The sequence below is a fragment of the Acipenser ruthenus genome, chromosome 2, assembly GCF_902713425.1.
Source record: "Acipenser ruthenus chromosome 2, fAciRut3.2 maternal haplotype, whole genome shotgun sequence".
Taxonomy (NCBI): Eukaryota; Metazoa; Chordata; class Actinopteri; order Acipenseriformes; family Acipenseridae; genus Acipenser; species Acipenser ruthenus.
In genome coordinates, this window is record NC_081190.1 from 105,960,984 (window position 1) to 105,980,120 (window position 19,137).

At 38.6% G+C, this 19,137-nt stretch overlaps 1 protein-coding gene across 6 annotated transcripts in view; it reads right to left on the reverse strand.

Moving 5' to 3' along the window:
* The window catches only part of slc2a9l2 (solute carrier family 2 member 9, like 2), a 146,428-nt gene that overhangs the window by 49,308 nt on the left and 77,983 nt on the right, over positions 1–19,137 (reverse strand). For all 6 annotated transcript variants that reach the window (XM_059005555.1, XM_034910307.2, XM_034013335.3 and 3 more), the window contains exon 9: positions 8,375–8,485. In XM_059005555.1, coding sequence (XP_058861538.1) covers positions 8,375–8,485 — 111 coding nt within the window. The remainder of the gene's footprint in view (positions 1–8,374; positions 8,486–19,137) is intronic.

Sequence of the window (19,137 nt, forward strand, 5' to 3'; positions counted from 1 at the left end):
TGTGGTTTGTGACCCCACAAAACACAATGTATTAGAAATATACAGTACATCGCTGAACAGACAACTGTCCTAATACATTTGGCCTTTAGAAGGACATATAAACAGTTAAATAAACTTTAAAGAAAAGGGTTTCTCATTACCTTAGAATTTTATTTACATGTTTTTTTTACATTCATTAACAATTAATCCAATACAAAAGGTCCAGGTATCAGATTAGCTTTTAATTTATGGCTCATTCATTTAAACCAGATCAAAAAATTACACATACGACACTCATTCTCAGGAAACAAGAATACCCTCAATGTATAAATTATTAAACACCCAAGAAAATCCCATGCAAGCAATTTCTGTTTATGAATAATGGGCCTTAGTTAGAAAACCACAGCACTAACACGTTACTAGATGGATCATTCATAGAATTAAATCAAAGTTCAGAGTTAATTTATTGATGGGAAAGTATTGACAGGAAATTAGTGGCCTCATTAATGAAGAAATAATGGAAACTTTAATCAAACACTTTCCACGAGCACTACCTAAAGTGGAAATTTATATTAAAAGCTTCATTTTAAATGAAGAAATATATACTATGCAGAAAACTTTGGACAATTTATAAATTTTAAATGCTCTGTGTTTGATCATGCAAACACTCCAGTGACATCCATTGCAATGCAGCACATTATGACTTCCACATTTATTTATGGTACCTTGTCAACCACTACTGTGATGTTTTTAACAGCCACTAATGTGTTGAAACCTGCAACTGTGCAATACTTTGGTAAATATGTTCTGTATATAAACTTCACCCAAACTCTTAACACAACCAACCCACACGTTTCCTGAAGTGAGAGATTTATTCTGATGGTTTGTGTCTTTTTGTCTCTTGGGTGGAGGATGCTGTTTTCATGAAACTGCTCGGAGAGAAGCAGATTTCCCCAGCTTAATTTAGAGAGGCTGCACAGCAAACAAGTTTCTAATCTTTCCAAGGAAGATATTAGAGAATGTGTCCTATAAATCATTCATTCAGTTACCGTATAAAATCCACCTCTAAAGGGTAACTGAAAACGTTGCACAAATCACATTTAATAAAACATCTTCCTTTTTTTAAATGTTTTTACAGTATCTACAGGATATAATACTTTGAATACATAACTGCCATTTTTTGTTGGAAGATTTATATATATATGGGTAGTAGGAGGAGAGCGCTTGGCTTCTGGAATGCGACTACCACCAATTCGATCATACATGGATGACATGACAACCATGACTACAACAGTAGCCTGCACTAATCGGTTATTGGGAAAATTAACCAATAACATTGAATGGGCACGAATGCAATTCAAGCCCACTAAATCAAGGAGCATCTCTATAATTAAAGGCAAAGTAGTAGATAAAACATTCTTCATTAGTGGTGAGGCAATACCATTGTGGAGTGTGAAGTAGTGGTTAGGGCTCTGGACTCTTGACCGGAGGGTCGTGGGTTCAATCCCCGGTCAGGGACACTGCTGCTGTACCCTTGAGCAAGGTACTTTACCTAGATTGCTCCAGTAAAAACCCAAATGTATAAATGGGGAATTGTATGTACAAATAATGTGATATCTTGTAACAATTGTAAGTCGCCCTGGATAAGGGCGTCTGCTAAGAAATAAATAATAATAATAATAATAATAATAATAATAATAATAATAATAATAATAATAATAATAATACCAACAGTGTCAGAGAAGCCAGTGAAGAGTCTTGGGAGATGGTACGACGGGGATCTAAAGGACACAGTTCATGTGGGAGAAGTTAGACAACAAGCAGTGGAAGGGTTGAAGACCATAGACAGCAGCGCTCTACCAGGCAAACTAAAACTCTGGTGCTTTCAGTTCAGTCTACTGCCGAGGTTGCTGTGGCCACTGACTGTGTATGAGGTTTCTTTGACAACAGTAGAGAAGCTGGAAGCTTTAATCAGTTCATACATCAGGAAATGGTTGGGAGTTCCACGCTGCCTCAGCAGAGTGGGACTTTATGGTAAAGGAATACTGCAGCTACCAGTCTCTGCTCTAACCGAGGAGTTTAAGTGCGCCAAGGTCAGACTGGAAATGACATTAGTAGAGTCACGCGATAAATGCGTAAGGGAGGCAGCACCTGTGTTGAAAACTGGAAGAAAGTGGGCGGCAAAGAAAGCTGTGGAAGATGCAAAGGCTGCCCTTCGAATTGGTGATATCATGGGGCAAGTTCAGCATGGAAGAGGGGGTCTTGGTTTCAGTTCAGCTCCTCCTACATGGCACAAGGCAGCCCCAGCTCAAAGGAGGAAGCTGGTAGTCAACGAGGTGCAAAAGCAGAAGGAGAGGATGAGGTGTATAAAGGCCATTTCCCAGGCCAAGCAGGGAGAATGGATGAGATGGGAGAGTGTGGAACAACGCAAGATTGGCTGGCAAGACCTATGGTCAATGGAACAGAGCAGGATCAGTTTCCTCATCAGGTCAACATATGATGTTCTCCCATCACCACAGAACCTAAACCTCTGGGTAGGAGAGGATCCCTCATGTCCTTTGTGTTCATCACCTGCAACATTAAGGCACATTTTGACAGGATGTAAGGTGGCTCTTATCCAAGGACGGTTTACTTGGCGCCATGACCAGGTGCTGCGATGTTTGGCCTTAGCATTGGAAGACAAGCGTAACATGATCAATAAGTTGCCACCAGTTCCATCAAAGCATTACACACAAAAGACAACATTCCTCCGTCCAGGAGAGCAACCACCAAGAAAAGGTGTTAAAACCAAGCCTCGCCCAGGACAACTGGAAGCTGCTAGAGACTGGAAAATGCTGGCAGATGTTGGTCAACGGCTTATTTTTCCACCTGAGATTGCCACCACTAACCTTCGACCAGACATTGTCTTATGGTCTGGATCAGCACGCCTTGTTCACCTGGTAGAGTTAACAGTGCCATGGGAGGATGCTGTAGATGAGGCCTATGAGAGGAAGAAACTGCGGTATGCTCAACTAGCCACTGAAGCGGAACAGCGAGGATGGAGAGTTCGGGTTTACCCAGTGGAGGTGGGTTGTCGAGGATTTGTGGCACACTCTACAACCCAGTTTCTCAGAGAAGTCGGATTCAGTGGCCAAGAGTTGCGTCGCACAGTGAAGAACTTATCTGAAGCAGCAGAGAGGAGCAGCAACTGGCTGTGGTTGAGACAGAAAGATTCTGGCTGGGGATCTCAAGCTCAATAGAAAGAAAGAAACGCTGATGTTCAGGTAAGTAAGCTGGGCTGAGTTGAGTGGGGGACGGAGGGGGGTGATGCTGGGACGCCAGAATCACCGTCGAGCCCTCTTGAGGTGTCGTGGGCTAGTTGACGAAACACTGAGGATGGAAGGTGCCCACTTGAAAACCCTAGAGATGTACCCTACTTAGCTCAATCCAGACGGTTGTCATGCTGATGCGCTGGGGAGGCCGCACTGTTGTTGATCCCCGGAGCCAGCATCGCAGCCGTTGTGTGTGCTGATGCGCCAGGGAGGCAAAATAAGCTAATCCCTGGAGCCAGCATTACACTTCAGCCATTAACACCAGACAGAAGGATATCTACATCATCATATGGAAGGAAACGTAAATGGATGGAGACACATTAGTTTACTGTAAAGCTACGTCTTAGTTGGTGCTTATCTTGGCGAGGGCCGAGTTCAAATCAGCATGAAGTTTTAACATCTACTCTCGTGTAATGGAAATCATTATATATATATATATATATATATATATATATATATATATATATACACACACAGTGGCTCTCAAAAGTATTCACCCCCCTTGGACTTTTCCACATATTACTGTGTTACAACATGGAATCAAAATGGATTTAATTAGGAGTTTTTGCCACTGATCAACACAAAAAAGTCCATAATGTCAAAGTGAAAAATAAAATCTACAAATTATTCTAAATTAATTACAAATACAAAACAGAAAATAATTGATTACATAAGTATTCATCCCCTTGAGTCAATATTTGGTAGAGGCACCTTTGGCAGCAATTACAGCCATGACACTGCAATTTTTGCCCATTCTTCTTTGCAAAATTGCTCAAGCTCCGTCAAGTTGGATGGGGACCTTTGGTGAACAGCAATTTTCAACTCTTTCCACATATTCTCAATTGGATTGAGGTCCAGGCTTTGACTGGGCCACTCCAGGACATTGACCTTTTTGTTTTTAAGCCACTCCAGTGTGGCTTTGGCTGTATGTTTGGGGTCATTGTCCTGCTGGAAGATGAATCTTCTCCCGTCCCAGGTCTCTTGCAGACTTCAGCAAGTTTTCCTCCAGGATTTCTCTGTACTTTGCTGTATCCATTTTGCCCTCTATCTTCACAAGCTTTCCAGGCCCTGACGCAGAGAAGCATCCCCATAGCATGATGCTGCCACCACCATGCTTCACGGTAGGGATGGTGTTCTCAGGATGATATGCGGTGTTAGGCTTGTGCCAAACATAGCGCTTCGCGTTGAGGCCAAAAAGCTCTATTTTGGTCTCATCAGACCATAGAATCTTCTTCCACTTGGTCTCAGAGTCTCCCACATGCCTTCTGGCAAACTCTAGCCAAGATTTCAACAATGGTTTTCTTTTTGCCACTCCCCCATAAAGGCCAGTTTTGTGAAGCACCCGGGCTATTGTTGCCGTATCCACAGTGTCTCCCAGCTCAGCCGTGGAAGACTGTAACTCCTTTAGAGTTGCCATAGGCCTCCTGGTGGCTTCCCTGACTAGTGCCCTTCTCGACCGGATACTCAGTTTTTGAGGACAGCCTGTTCTAGACAGATTCACAGTTGTGCCATATTCTCTCCATTTCTTAATAATGGACTTTACTGTGCTCCGGGGGATAGTCAGTGCCTTGGAAATGTTCTTATATCCTACCCCTGACTGGTGCTTTTGAAGAACCATATTCCGGATTTGCTTTGAATGTTCCTTCGTCTTCATGATGTAGTTTTTGTTAGGAAATGTACTAACCAACTGTGGGACCTCCCAGAGACAGGTGTATTTAACTTGAAATCATGTGAAACACCTTAATTGCACACAGGTGGACTCCATTCAACTAATTATGTGACTTCTAAAGACAATTGGTTGCACCAGAGCGTAGGTGTGTCATAGCAAAGGGGGTGAATACTTATGCAACCAATTTTCTGTTTTATATTTGTAATTAATTTAGAACAATTTGTAGATTTTATTTTTCACTTTGACATTGTGGACACTTTTTGTGTTGATCAGTGGCAAAACCTCCAAATTAAATCCATTTTGATTCCATGTTGTGGAATTTGGAAAAATGTGGAAAAGTCCAAGGGGGGTGAATACTTTTGAGAGGCACTATATATATATATATATATATATATATATATATATATATATATATATATATATATATATATATATGAAAGGTAACAAATTTACACACAATCCACTTGTCACATTTTGGAAATACCTGTCGCCCGAGTGCCACTTATCCTGTCGCTGGTTATAGCTGTCATTCATTAGCAATCATTACATCACAGTCCAGCCAGCCCACGAATGGAGGGGGGGCCAACGTCGCTTGAGTGCCACTTACATCACAGTTCAGCCAGCCCACGAATGGGGGGGGGGGGGGTAATGTCGCCCGAGTGCCAATTATTCTGCCGCTGACAATAACTATCTTAATCATTACATCACAGTTCAGCCAGCCTACGAATGGGGAGGGGGGCAACGTCGCCCGAGTGCCACTTATCCTGCCACTGGCAATAAATATCATAATCATTACATCACAGTTAGCCAACCAACGGGGGAAGGTGGCCCAGAGTGCCACTGATCCTGCTGCTGGCTAACTGTCATTAATCAATAAACATTACATCACAGTCAGTCAGTACATTGGGCGGTGGAACATGGCCCAGAGTGCCACTTGTCCTGCCCGCTGGGATTAGCTGTCATCAGGCATAATCATCCAATGGACAAGGCCACGGGCCAAAAAGTAGATAACTTCTTGGTCCTCTGTCAAACGCAACAAATAATCGGTCAAATCAATCTTTGGTGGTTGTCTCCTTTCTGAAACATTTATTAAAGGTTACTGTAACTAATACACCAGCGACATGTTTCTATTCTATCTTTTGGAGGCCTCTGAAAGGACCTGTTGGAAAATAACATCATCTTCACCACCAGCTAGTGCAGACACTATGTAATTAAACCTCAATTTACCAAGATGCAATATGAAAAGCATGCATGTTGAAATTACAAGTTAGTGTTTTAACCAAGCAGTGTCCCAATATTACTCACTAAACAGTGCACACATATTATTTGTTACCTGATTTTATACTTTCTTTCTAAATGTAAACTGCTTCAATTTAAGTATGTCCAAGTTTTTATAGTACAGCATTGGAAGGTTACAAAAAATATTTATATTCTGTACATGCCAGTCAATGACAGGTTTACCAGCTGGTGGACTTTCTCAATGCACTGCATGTTTGACATTGGAAGGGCAAATACCATCTCTCTCTTCTGTAAGTGGAGAATACAGATGACATTATTTATATTTCTCTAGTAGTAAGGTTGTATGTAGACTACACAATCAAAACATTTCATAAATAAATAAATAAATAAATAAACAGTGTGTGTGATTACATTTCTAAAAAATCTACTGGAGGGAATTCACAGAGCCATTTATTCCAAAGTGCCATTAGCACAGTTTTTTTTTCTGGAATAACCAACTCTGGAAACCTAAATCGATCGCTCATGGGTCCATAAACCTATTTGTTCTATTATACTCTACAGGACTCAACTGAACTTAGTGACACTACTGGTAGCCATAGAGACATTGCATATTTTAAAATAAATGAGTGAGGCTGTGTTGCCAGGATTGAGTGTTTAGCTATATCCAATTATATTAATAGATGTCCCTCAAGATTCCCAATTGCATAAGCTACCCAGTGGCAGGTGCTTTGCTTGCATGATGCCAGACTAAAGCTTTTCTGTTTGGATTTGTTTTCTGAGGAGAACTTAATGAAAAAAAAAACAGATGTCGTGTTGCTTTTAATTATATTAATAGTATAAAAGTAGAATACAAAGCAGACATGTTTTTCAAAATGCTTTTGTGAAGAAAACCTTCAAAGCATAAGGATTGTGATCCCTGTTTTCTGTTCAATCCTCCAGTATAGGACAGGATATCGCTCTAACCATACAAGAGCAAGGAGGGATACTGTTGCTTGGTGGGGGATATTTCATTTGCATTCAAAAGGAAGCAGGAGCAGTTAGATGAATGTATGTTCAACCGATGGACAAGTTATAATTAGCAGTATTGTGGTCAATGAAAACCATTGCATCGTTAACTCATCTGAACAGGATGGACTACTTACTCGTTGGAAACCATTTAGATCACGTGTTTGTAGCCTATTCGTTGTTCTACGAAAACGCCAGGCTTCGGTGTGCTTGTGTGGACTGTACATCAAGAGGAGGGAGATATCTCGGAACAATATCCACAGAAGAGTGGGAAGACCCCACAGTTGTGTTTACAATCTGTCGTTCATCATGCCAGAGATTCTGCCAGTATATGATCTCCCTTTTTACAGTACCAACCACATTAACCTGATCAGCTATCTCCTGCCATATTTTTTCAGCCACAGAACCTTGTATTTGCAAATAGCTGATCTGCATTAAGAAGTACATATTATTTTAATCCAGCAATCTTTAGTACAGGAGTCCCTTGCTATACAGACACCGTTATGCCATACATTCTGATATGCCTTATGTGTCCCCGATCATAACCAATTTAGTGTGACACTAGGAGGAATTGCAATATCCAAAGAGACCCATTGAAAAAAAAAAAAAGAACTGTAGCCATAACGGGACGTGTAAATAGACGGTGTACGCCACTGATGTCTTATGTAGGGTACACAGCTTATTTGTATACCTCTGACAATTGGTTAGATACAATCTCTCGGTAACAATTTGTCAGTGTTTCTCAAAGGGGCTACGGGAGATAGAAATGGTGTTGAGCTTTTACAATTTTTAAGCATCGAAAAAAATATATGTCTCAATACAGATGCCTACTTGCTATGCAGAATGCTGCCATTCTGTAAATTATACATTGTGTTGTCAGTATACATCATTTATACAATTTAACGAGGTGCACTGCCCAGACCAGTTATGAACTCAGAAGTTTAGGAGCATTGAACTCAGAAGTTTAGGAGCATCTAGAGAATAAAGGGACTTGAGGACTTATTTCTTTTTATGTTTACAATACTCTCTGTTTGAGTTTAAAGAAGCCATTAGTATTGTGTCCCGTTTCCTGTCACTGATTTGCAATTCTACATCTATGTCTCTGTAACAGATCTGAAATACATAGGTTACTTATAAACTCAAGAAATATCCAAAATCAAAGTTCACTTACGGAGACTACAGCTGCAAGGATCTCAACACCACCAGTGATCAAGGTAATGTAAGGGATCTGATTACTTTCCATGCCCGCTTCTTTGAGGATGTTGTTTGTGTAAAACCAAATCTGGAACAAAAACATACAATATTTTTTTTCTTGCTGTTTTCTAACTAGTGTGATTTATTGATTCTGTCTCAATATAGTGAAAATATGACAATAAAACAGCAGGTTTATACATTTTAGTGTCACGCAACAAATATGCATTTGTTAATATTAGGGGTATTATTACCAATTCCTATATTATATGTGTGAATTGTGATACATGACCAAATACTTACAATATCTAATAGTTATTTAATAATGATTTTAATTACAATTGATGTGAATACCTGATCTTTCTATCTCATATAAGAGATATTGCGTATATTGTGATGGTTATCTTATTGTCACTTCAGTGTATTATTATACCTCTAGATAAAATATTGATAATGTTAAAAGAAATGTCTATAACTATATTATAATAATGCCCTCACCAAACAAAAGTGTGCCTATAATAGTGATGTTGTTCATTAATACATATGTGGGGCTTCAACCAACCTCACAGCAATGCACTTTCTGGGTTTTCTGAATTATGTAGTAGGGTTACCTGAATTCTAATGCAGTTCACAAATGGTTCCATTTCTAATTCAGGGAACCAGGGTTATGATAATAACATAATGTTCCCTTTCAAGTACGAAATGTAGTCATTACCACATTGGTAAGTGTACCAAAGCCATCGCAAGGGCTGTGTGGTCCAGTGGTTAAAGAAAAGGGCTTGTAACGAGGAGGTCCCCGGTTCAAATCCCACCTCAGCCACTGACTCATTGTGTGACCCTGAGCAAGTCACTTGGTTGTACAAGGTTGTCCTGGAAGAAAACTGCTTCCTTCTGCTCTGACAGTGTTCCCCAACTCTGAGGATTGGTTTTTCCAGCAGGACAATGCTCCATGCCACACAGCCAGGTCAATCAAGGTGTGGATGGAGGACCACCAGATCAAGACCCTGTCATGGCCAGCCCAATCTCCAGACCTGAACTCCATTGAAAACCTCTGGAATGTGATCAAGAGGAAGATGGATGGTCACAAGCCATCAAACAAAGCCGAGCTGCTTGAATTTTTGCGCCAGGAGTGGCATAAAGTCACCCACCATCAATGTGAAAGACTGGTGGAGAGCATGCCAAGACGCATGAAAGCTGTGCTTGAAAATCAGGGTTATTCCACCAAATATTGATTTCTGAACTCTTCCTAAGTTAAAACATTACTATTGTGTTGTTTAAAAATGAATATGAACTTATTTTCTTTGCATTATTCGAGGTCTGACAACACGGCATCTTTTTTGTTATTTTGAGCAGTTGTCATTTTCTGCAAATAAATGCTCTGACAATATTTTTATTTGGAATTTGGGAGAAATGTTGTCAGTAGTTTATAGAATAAAAAAAAATGTTCATTTTATCCAAACACATACCTATAAATAGTAAAACCAGAGAAACTGATAATTTTGCAGTGGTCTCTTAATTTTTTCCAGAGCTGTATATATATATATATATATATATATATACATATACATACAAGGTCAGATAATATTAGTGAAGAAACAGAATACAGTTCTTTTGAAAACAAAAGGGTCTTTATTATTGCAGTAATAAACAGCAAATTTACTTATCTTACTCAAGGTGAAATTCTTCACATAACAAATGGGTCAGGAACCACTATGTTGTGTCAAACACTGTCTAAACGAATAACCATTTTTCTCGTAGACTGCAAGATAAGTATATATTTTTTAAGATGAGTCCCCGCAATATGAACACGACCCTGTATTGTTTTTTTGTAATACCACTCTGCCTCTTTCGCCTTTCTGGTTTGAGGAGGGGAAAACTCGTCACCCCTTCAGTAGTCATTATGATGTCACCGAGCAAGTATTGCACAAAAGCAGTGTAAATGCTACGTGAAAAAATGATAAGAATCCCCGCAATCCGGACCTGAGTCGGCTCAGGTCTGAGGTGGCTGTGTAAACACAGCATCTGAGTACCACTGAGAGGATCTCATCCGGCCCAGGGGATTTGTTTATTTTAAGAGCTCTTAGTCCCTTTAACACTTCTGCCTCTGTTATGCTAAAGTTATTTAAAACTGGATAGGATTGGGATGTTGCCCGTATCCTCCTTTGTAAAAACTTGTGAAAAGTAATCATTTAATATATTTGCTATTCTTCATCTATGATTTTGCCATTTGTATTTCTAGACATTTTACCACCTCTTTGAATGTTCTCTTGCTGTTATAATATTGGAAAAACTTTTGGGAGTTGGTTTTAGCCCTCTTAACAATGCTCATTTCATTCTCTCTCTTGGCCTTTCTAACTTCCTTTTTAACTTGTGTTTGTAGTTCAAAGTACTCTTTCTGTGTACTTTGTTCTGGGTGCCTTTTAAATGCTCTGTAAAGTGCCTTTTCTCTGAATATTTTTTTAATTGATTATTAAGCCATTTTGGCAATTTTGTTTTATATTTAGATTTGTCTACTTATGGAATGTAATTGTTTTGCACCTCTAGAACTACATTTAAAAAAAAAAAAACTGCCATCCTTTTTCCGTGGATGTTTTCTCTATTTTACTCCAATCTACTTCTGTTAGTCTCTGTTTCATTCCTTCATAGTTTGCCTTTTTAAAATTGTAAAACTTAGCTTTAGTCATTACTTTTGGGGTTTTAAAAAGCACTTCAAATGAGACCATGTTGTGGTCTGAGTTTGCCAATGGTTCTCTGGCCTCTGTTTGTTATTCTGTCTTTGTTATTTGAAAAGACTAAATCAAGGCATGCCTCCCCTCTAGTCGGTGCCTTGACAAATTGCGTTAGGAAGCAGTCATTTGTCATTTCCACCATTTCTATTTCGTCCGTCGTGCTCCCCACCGGGTTTTCCCATTTTAAATGGGGGAAGTTGAAATCTTGCATTAATATGGCTTCTCCTTTGCTAAACACATTTCTAATATCATTGTATAACAGATTATTTTGCTTGGTGCCTGAATTTGGTGGTCTATAGCATGCCCCTATTATTATGCCCATTATTCTGACCCATATTGATTCGGTGTTGTTTTTTTCTTCCAGATTTAACACCTGAGCTTCAAGACTATTTTTGATGTATAGCGCTACCCCTCCGCCTCTTCTGTCCTGCCTGTCTTTACTATATAGTGTATACCCACTAATATTATATTCGTCTCCATTACTCTCAGATAACCACGTTTTTGTAACACCTATCACATCGTAGTTACTTGTTAGTGCAGTAGCTTCAAGTTCTACCATTTTGTTTCTGAGACTTCTAGCATTTAGACAAATACATTTAATGGCTATATTACCTGAATTGTTGCCCTTGTTTTGATGTGGTCTACTTTCTGTTTTTTTTGTTGATTTCTCTCCAAAATAGTACCCCCAATATAGTCCACATCAGACAATCCTGCACCCTTGGTAGTCTGACTTGAAAGAGGTCAAGGATTTAGGATGGTGGATCAGGATTTGGGGTAAATTTGCATGGCATCTGCTGGCAGCGTATATGACTTTAATTTTCAGTTGTATATTTTCCTCCAAAATAAAAATAAAACTCTGTCTAGCTTTGTAACAGGGCAGAGCAGAGCCTTGCATGTAAACAGTGGGGCAGGGCAAAGCCCTGCTGTTAAATGTATTATTGTGGGGTGTATTTAAAGAGGTTATTTCGTGTAAATTACATTGTAAATAGTGTATTATGATTTAAAAAAGGAATGTATTTGTTTGGGGTTAAAAACTGTATGTATTGGTATGATTTGAATGTATTTTGTATTTATTTAAAAACGAGCGGTTTTGTTTGTTATTGTTTGGCAGCGTGGATGGGGTCAAAGCCCCATCCCACTAGTGTGCAATGTGACCATCTTCGGATGGATTAATTTATTGCTAATCCGGAGATGGTCACATGTATAAAAAGCTGCAGCTTTTGCTGGTCGTGTGGGTGTTTGAGAGGAAAGTCTGTTTTGTTTGGCTTGTTGCATCTACTATGGGTTCTCTAGTGGGGGCAGTTGTGCCCCTCACTCCTGAGTTACTTCTGCTGGCTGATGACTCTCAGTTAGCATTGCCATTACAATCTAGGAGGCTTCTCCTGGCAGGGATGACAGCAGCCAAGAAAACTATCCAGAAAGGTTGGGTGGAGCCATCTGTCTCGTTTTCTTCTGTCTGGTTGGACTATTTACATGACATAATTCTTTTGGAAAGATCTGCGGCTCGGCTACACTTAGCCACTGCTAACACAATGGCAGCATGGGATCCTGCTGCCGATAAAGTGGCACAGTTGTTTGAAGAAGATCAAGAGCATATTATGGCATTTCCCCCTAGGACAATGTTCATTCAGTTAATTAAGGAATATTCTTTCCTTGATATTTTAGTTTCAATAGTTTATTGTATCTTGTTGTAATTTTCTTATTTGTCTCTTGATATTATGTTGTATTTCTGTGTTGCTGTGATATTTTTTGGTCTGTACTGTCTCCCCCATTTCCCTCTTCCCAAGGGGTGGGGAAAATAAATAAATTAGTAAAAATAATTGTTCACAAAAAACAAAACAATGCACAATATAAAAATCCCATTTGGATAGAAAATGTAAGAGGTACACACAGTTGGCGTAGCCGGGTCACAAAATCTTTGTGATGTCACAGCAATCTTGAAAAGACGACCAAGCAACTGATATAGTTAACAGGTTTATATTTTTAGCATATTTGATTTGACCTTGTACCACTACTGAGACATACTTCAGATGACTCATTGCCTGAATTGTATTCTGTAAAACTGTAGAGTGGAAACTGGCCAATGCTTTAATTACTTCATTTGAAATCGAATTTTTAACTTCACCACCATAGTTTTCCATTTACTATTAAAAGTCGTTATTATGTAGTGTAAATTAAATGAGAAAATTAGCTTAATGAAAATGAATGGTGATAAATAACAAAAGATAAAAGCAACCAATTAAACTACATTGCAATATTTATATATGGAAGTACTACAGTAGCCAAAATTATATATGTGTATCTTTTACTTTTACAATTTTACCTGCAATAGTTGAAAAGGCATCTTACTTGGTCCCAAAATATCCTGTTAGGTAAGTAAAAGACCTAATAACCCATCTTAATGACACAATGTGTTTAATCTGGAGTCTCCCGTGTGCAATTCAAGTGCAAGTTCACTGGTTTCTATGCTTCTTGCTATATCTATATTTTGTATGTGTTGTTGGGCGTAACAAGAGAATACATGCTGTACTAAACCTATAATGACATTGTTAAATTCAAGAAAATGAGGGTTGATTATATTTCTGAAAAATAATAACCAAGAAGGGCTGGAATTCCTATTTGTTAAGTCACCTGGAAAGACGCATCTCTGTTATTTGATATGTCACCTGGAGAGCAAGTTGAGATGAGAATTGCGAGGTGAAGCTAAGCAGTCCTTAGAACATAAATCTTGGTACTGCTGGCTGTCAGCTGGCAAAAGCCTTAAACTCCAACAGATTCCCAAAGCTTTTTTAAGGCAATAAACTACATGCTCATAAAAACAACTTTGAAGAAAGCATGTTTGATAACTTTGTTTTCCACTGAAATATTATATCACTCTAAATTCTTGAGAGTATTTTACTCATCTGCCTGCTGTGAAAATAATCACTCCCAACATATTTATTTCCAAAGTCTGGTCAGATAATTAAACTGTAGCATAGTGATGCACAGCAGTTGATGATGTACAGAGAAGTGACTGGCCAAAACACATGCAAATTATTTTTGCTACAGCACTAGGGTCAGCAACAACACCTCATACAGTAATGATGATAAATGATGCATGGCCATGTTTTCACAAAACCCATGACAGAATAGATTGTACCACTATTTAAGATGCTATATAGCATATCTGTACAGCAAAATGAGTCACCTACAATATCATGTAAGCAGGGTTACTAAATTTATACAGGGTTACTAAATGTAGCCTATGGCTTTAATAAACCCCATGTAAGGGATGTCCAGCCCCTATTTACCTGGTGGGGTTTCCCTACTTAAGCATCAGGGGCTCAGTTGTTTGGTGTGCTCCAGAATTTGACTTGGTGACATTAGTAATGATGTGATATTTTTTTCCTTTACTTTTGTTGTAATTTTTTATACTATGAACGCTAGCTTTTATATATATTTTGTTTATTTTATCACAACTGATTTGGTTGTTCAAGGGTTAATTTGTACCGGATGGCACTGTATCCAGTACCATTTAGTCTGACAGGCGAAAATTAAACAGTTTTCAAATGATGAACCATTGCAAAAAATAACTCTACAGTATATACATAACATGTACAATGAAAAAAAACGCTAAGTTTGATGGGGCACCTGGCTGTTATATATCTTTGGGGCCCTCTCTTCTTTCCCTTTACCGTTTTACCACCACCCATGCCCGATGCCACACATATTGGTTCTGGTTTTTAAATGTGATACACATATTGTAAAGCTGAATCAAAGTTAAAACGAACCTTAATTTTATTCATGTGGAAAACAACAAGAACAAGATAAGTATAAGACCAGATGAACAGGCGAATTAGCAAAACAAAATTGAAATCTAAAACATGTTCTTTTTTTTAACAAAACCATTTTAATTTCATACATAACTGGTAATACTGGAAAGTGATGCTATGGTTTTATTATTATTTGTTTATTTAGCAGACGCCTTTATCCAAGGCGACTTACAGAGACTAGGGTGTGTGAACTATGCATCAGCTGCAGAGTCACTTACAACTACATCTCACCCGAAAGACGGAGCACAAGGAGGTTAAGTGACATGCTCAGGGTCACACAATGAGTCAGTGGCTGAGGTGGGATTTGAAACGGGGACCTCCTGGTTACAAGCCCTTTTCTTTAACCACTGGACCACACAGCCTCCTATGAGTCCAGGTGTGTTTACCTATATTACCTATATGATTTATAATAGTGCTACACTACTGCATTTCAACCATCATAAAACAATATATTTTAATTCAGATAAAACATTTGAAACAATGATGTGAAAATCAAAATCAAACAAGGGCTTCATTATTACCATAGAACAGCTGTTAAAATAAGTTTCTTCCAACTTTTCATGGCTGAGAAGTTTTCAATGATATAATTGTAATCCAGCTGGCTAAGCAAGTCATACTCAATTGATATTAAAGTAAAATTATTCTTAGCAGTCTTAGCTGATCCATATTTGACCTGAGTCGATGTTTGATTAGCTCCAGTTTTGAAAATGTGTTTGCTGCCAGCAGTGTCCACATTGGTAAATGCAATCTGCAGATTCTTTTTTCGTAAAAGGCAAAGTTATTTGAAGATTAGTTTATTATATGTAAACTATAATAATATCCAAAATGGAAAATTACCGATATGGTGACAGTATCCTGGGAGACAGTCAGCATGGTTTTAGGAAAGGGAGATCGTGTCTAACTACCCTGCTTGATTTTTTTGAGGATGCAACAGCAAAAATGGATGACTGCAAAGCATATGACATGGTTTATTTAGATTTCCAGAAAGCTTTTGACAAAGTCCTGCATAAAAATATTAATTCTCAAAACTGTACGCAGTTGGGATTCAAGGAAATGCATGCGCATGGATTAGGGAGTGGTTAACATGTAGAAAACAGAAAGTACTGATTAGAGGAGAAACCTCAAAATGGAGTGAGGTAACCAGTGGAGTACCACAGGAATCAGTATTAGGTCCTCTGGTATTCCTAATCTACATTAATGATTTAGATTCTGGTATAGTAAGCAAACTTGTTAAATTTGCAGACAAATTTGCAGAGGAGTGGCAAATACTGATGCAGAATCAAAGGTCATTCAAAATAATCTAGACAGCATTCAGAACTGGGCAGACACATGGCAAATGACATTTAATAGAGAAAAGTGTAAAGTACTGCATGCAAGCAATACAAATGTGCATTATAAATATCATATGGGAGATACTGAAATTGAAGAAGGAATCTATGAAAAAGACCCGGAGTTTATGTTGACTCAGAAATGTCTTCATCAAAAAAGACCAACAAGATGCTCGGATAGTGAAAAGTGTTGAATTTAAATCATGGGAAGTAATGTTAAAACTTTACAATGCATGAGTAAGACCTCATCCAGAATATTGTGTTCAGTTCTGGTCACCTCGCTACAAAATGGATATTGCTGCTCTAGAAAGAGTGCAAAGAAGAGCGACCAGAATTATTCTGGGTTTAAAAGACATGTCACATGCAGACAGGCTTAAAGAATTGAATCTATTCAGTCTTGAACAAAGAAAACTACGCGGCGATCTGATTCAAGCATTCAAAATTCAGAGGTCACAAATGGAGATTAGATAAAGGGTCATTCAGAACAGAAAATAGGAGGCACTTTTTTACACAAAGAATTGTGAGGGTCTAGAACCAACTCCCCAGTAATGTTGTTGAAGCTGACACCCTGGGATTCTTCAAGAAGCTGCTTGATGAGATTCTGGGATCAATAAGCTACTAACAGCCAAACGAGCAAGATGGGCCGAATGGTCTCCTCCCATTTGTAAACTTTCTTATTTTTTCTTAGTTTCTTAGTTTTTTTAAACTTAATCTTATTTGGGCCAGTTAATCTGGAAAATCCTCCTGTAAATCCATGTGGTATTTCTCTTAAAATTTAGCAGCAGAAGCACATATCTTAGATGTAGAAGGTCGATTAAAATCCCAAATACTTCATTATATGTTTCATACCTATGTTGCAGCTCTGTGACAAAGTTTGTTAATCATAATGCTGAAAACCTGAACACACATTTTTTTCTCACCTGCCTGCATGCCGTCTGGCTCCTCAGACTTGCTGTACTGTTTTTTTTTTCCCTTTTAGCCCAAACTCGCATTGTTATTGTCTTAGCTGCTGTTTCAAAGCTATCAAATTGAACTTTTAGGTCTGCCACAAATTTCTTCAGTGAGTCCACCAACTTTACAGCAGTAACTAGGTCTAGCTCAACAGCCTGAAGAGCATTACCTTTTGACTGAAATCTCTGTAGAACTGTGTTCCAAAAGTTGAAAACTAAAGCAGTTTCCAGCTTGTCCATTTTGCTGTTCAGAGATCGAGCATCACTGCGTGTGCTTCAGTTCTGTTTTGAGTCGTCAGCTTGACTTTTCAGAGATTCTTGGACATTGTTGGATCCTAATCCTGCTGTAACAACTTGCCAGCGATGGGTTGATGAAGAGTATACATTTTAAAGAGACTGAAGAAACTCCAAAAAATTATTTGCCTCCAAGCAGCACTTTACGCTACTAAACCCAACTAAATTGAGAGAATGAGCTGCACACGGAACCCACTCTATTAGTACATGAATCGCCCAAATTCTTGCTTGTAAACCATTATTGTTCTGGACATGTTACTGGCATTGTCACAACACTGACCTCTGTAATCAGACGTTTAAATGCTCATCTCCTGTAAAACTGTAAGAACATAATGAAAAAGCGATTCTCCAGTATGACTCATTTATAGGCAGAAATGTCAGAAAATGCTCTTGAATCTGCTCATTCTGCGATGCATAGCACACAATGAATGTAAGCTGCTCGACATGGGATATGTCTAGAGTGGAATCTACAATCATTGAAAAGAAAGTACTTTTCGCTCCATTAAACAAATAAATTCTTCGCAAATAGTTGATAGGTACATTTCCATATTTTTTTATATGTTCATCAAGGAAAGGATCAAACAATTCCAAGATTACCAAATAATTGCTTTCATTAAGGGATCCAATAGTTTCATTATCTCCTCTAAAGGAAAGACCCCGCTCAGCAATAAACTGCAACAACCCATCTAAGCACGTCTCTCATATACGTCCGCTCATTTTCAAACTGTCATTAAATCCAGAATCCCTAAATGCACTTGCACGAGATATATCTCTAAATAATCGCATACAAAACAGAAAAACAAGCCTGTTGATGGAGAATAAAGTCGTCACTCAGGAGGCAGATTCTCCTTTATTCAGAGTGTGAACAGGATGATAAGCACTGCTTCTGATTTGTATGCATTTTCTCAGATGCTGAAAAATTGTAATTTTAATTTTGACACAATTGAGGTCCTTTTGTAATCCAGTAAGATCACAATACCTCAGTTCCTGGGCCCAAGAGCGCAGCGTCAGTGTCATATGGATTTCTTTTAATATCCACTACATTTTTGCCTTCATATGTGGCGATTTCACTCTCTTCTGAAACCAATTCCCGGGAGAATGCAAAGTTAGGACATGCCAGTAACACGCCTCGTGATCCATCAGCATCAGTCGTTTCCTCCTGTAAATGTTTATCTTAAGTACTGTATGAGTACCTCTGCATACGTTTGTTGGTATTTTATTAAAATAGCTTGTCAGTTTTGGTGCTGTATTTAACATATCTTCCTCGCAAAGACATTTTAATTATTGTGCTTTCCGCTTTTTTGCACCACTCTCATACTTTCTAGGTGCTTTGTCACACATTTTTTACCAGTTCTAAACTGTGTCACGTTCGCTGTTACACAACTGATAAAACTGGCACGTGACTTAATAGCAGGTCAAGTCATATGAGCAGACAGTCACTGCTACAACTGAATACGGCTTGGTAAAACAGCTGTGCTGTTCAGATCCATACAGTCACACACTACTTATGTATTTTATATATTGTATTCTAAATTATATATATTTTTGGGAGCCCTTCAAAATCCAAGGCCTGAAAAGCTCCTGTGTTAATCAGGCCCTGCTTACATGCAGCTTACTGCAAACCGGGTCA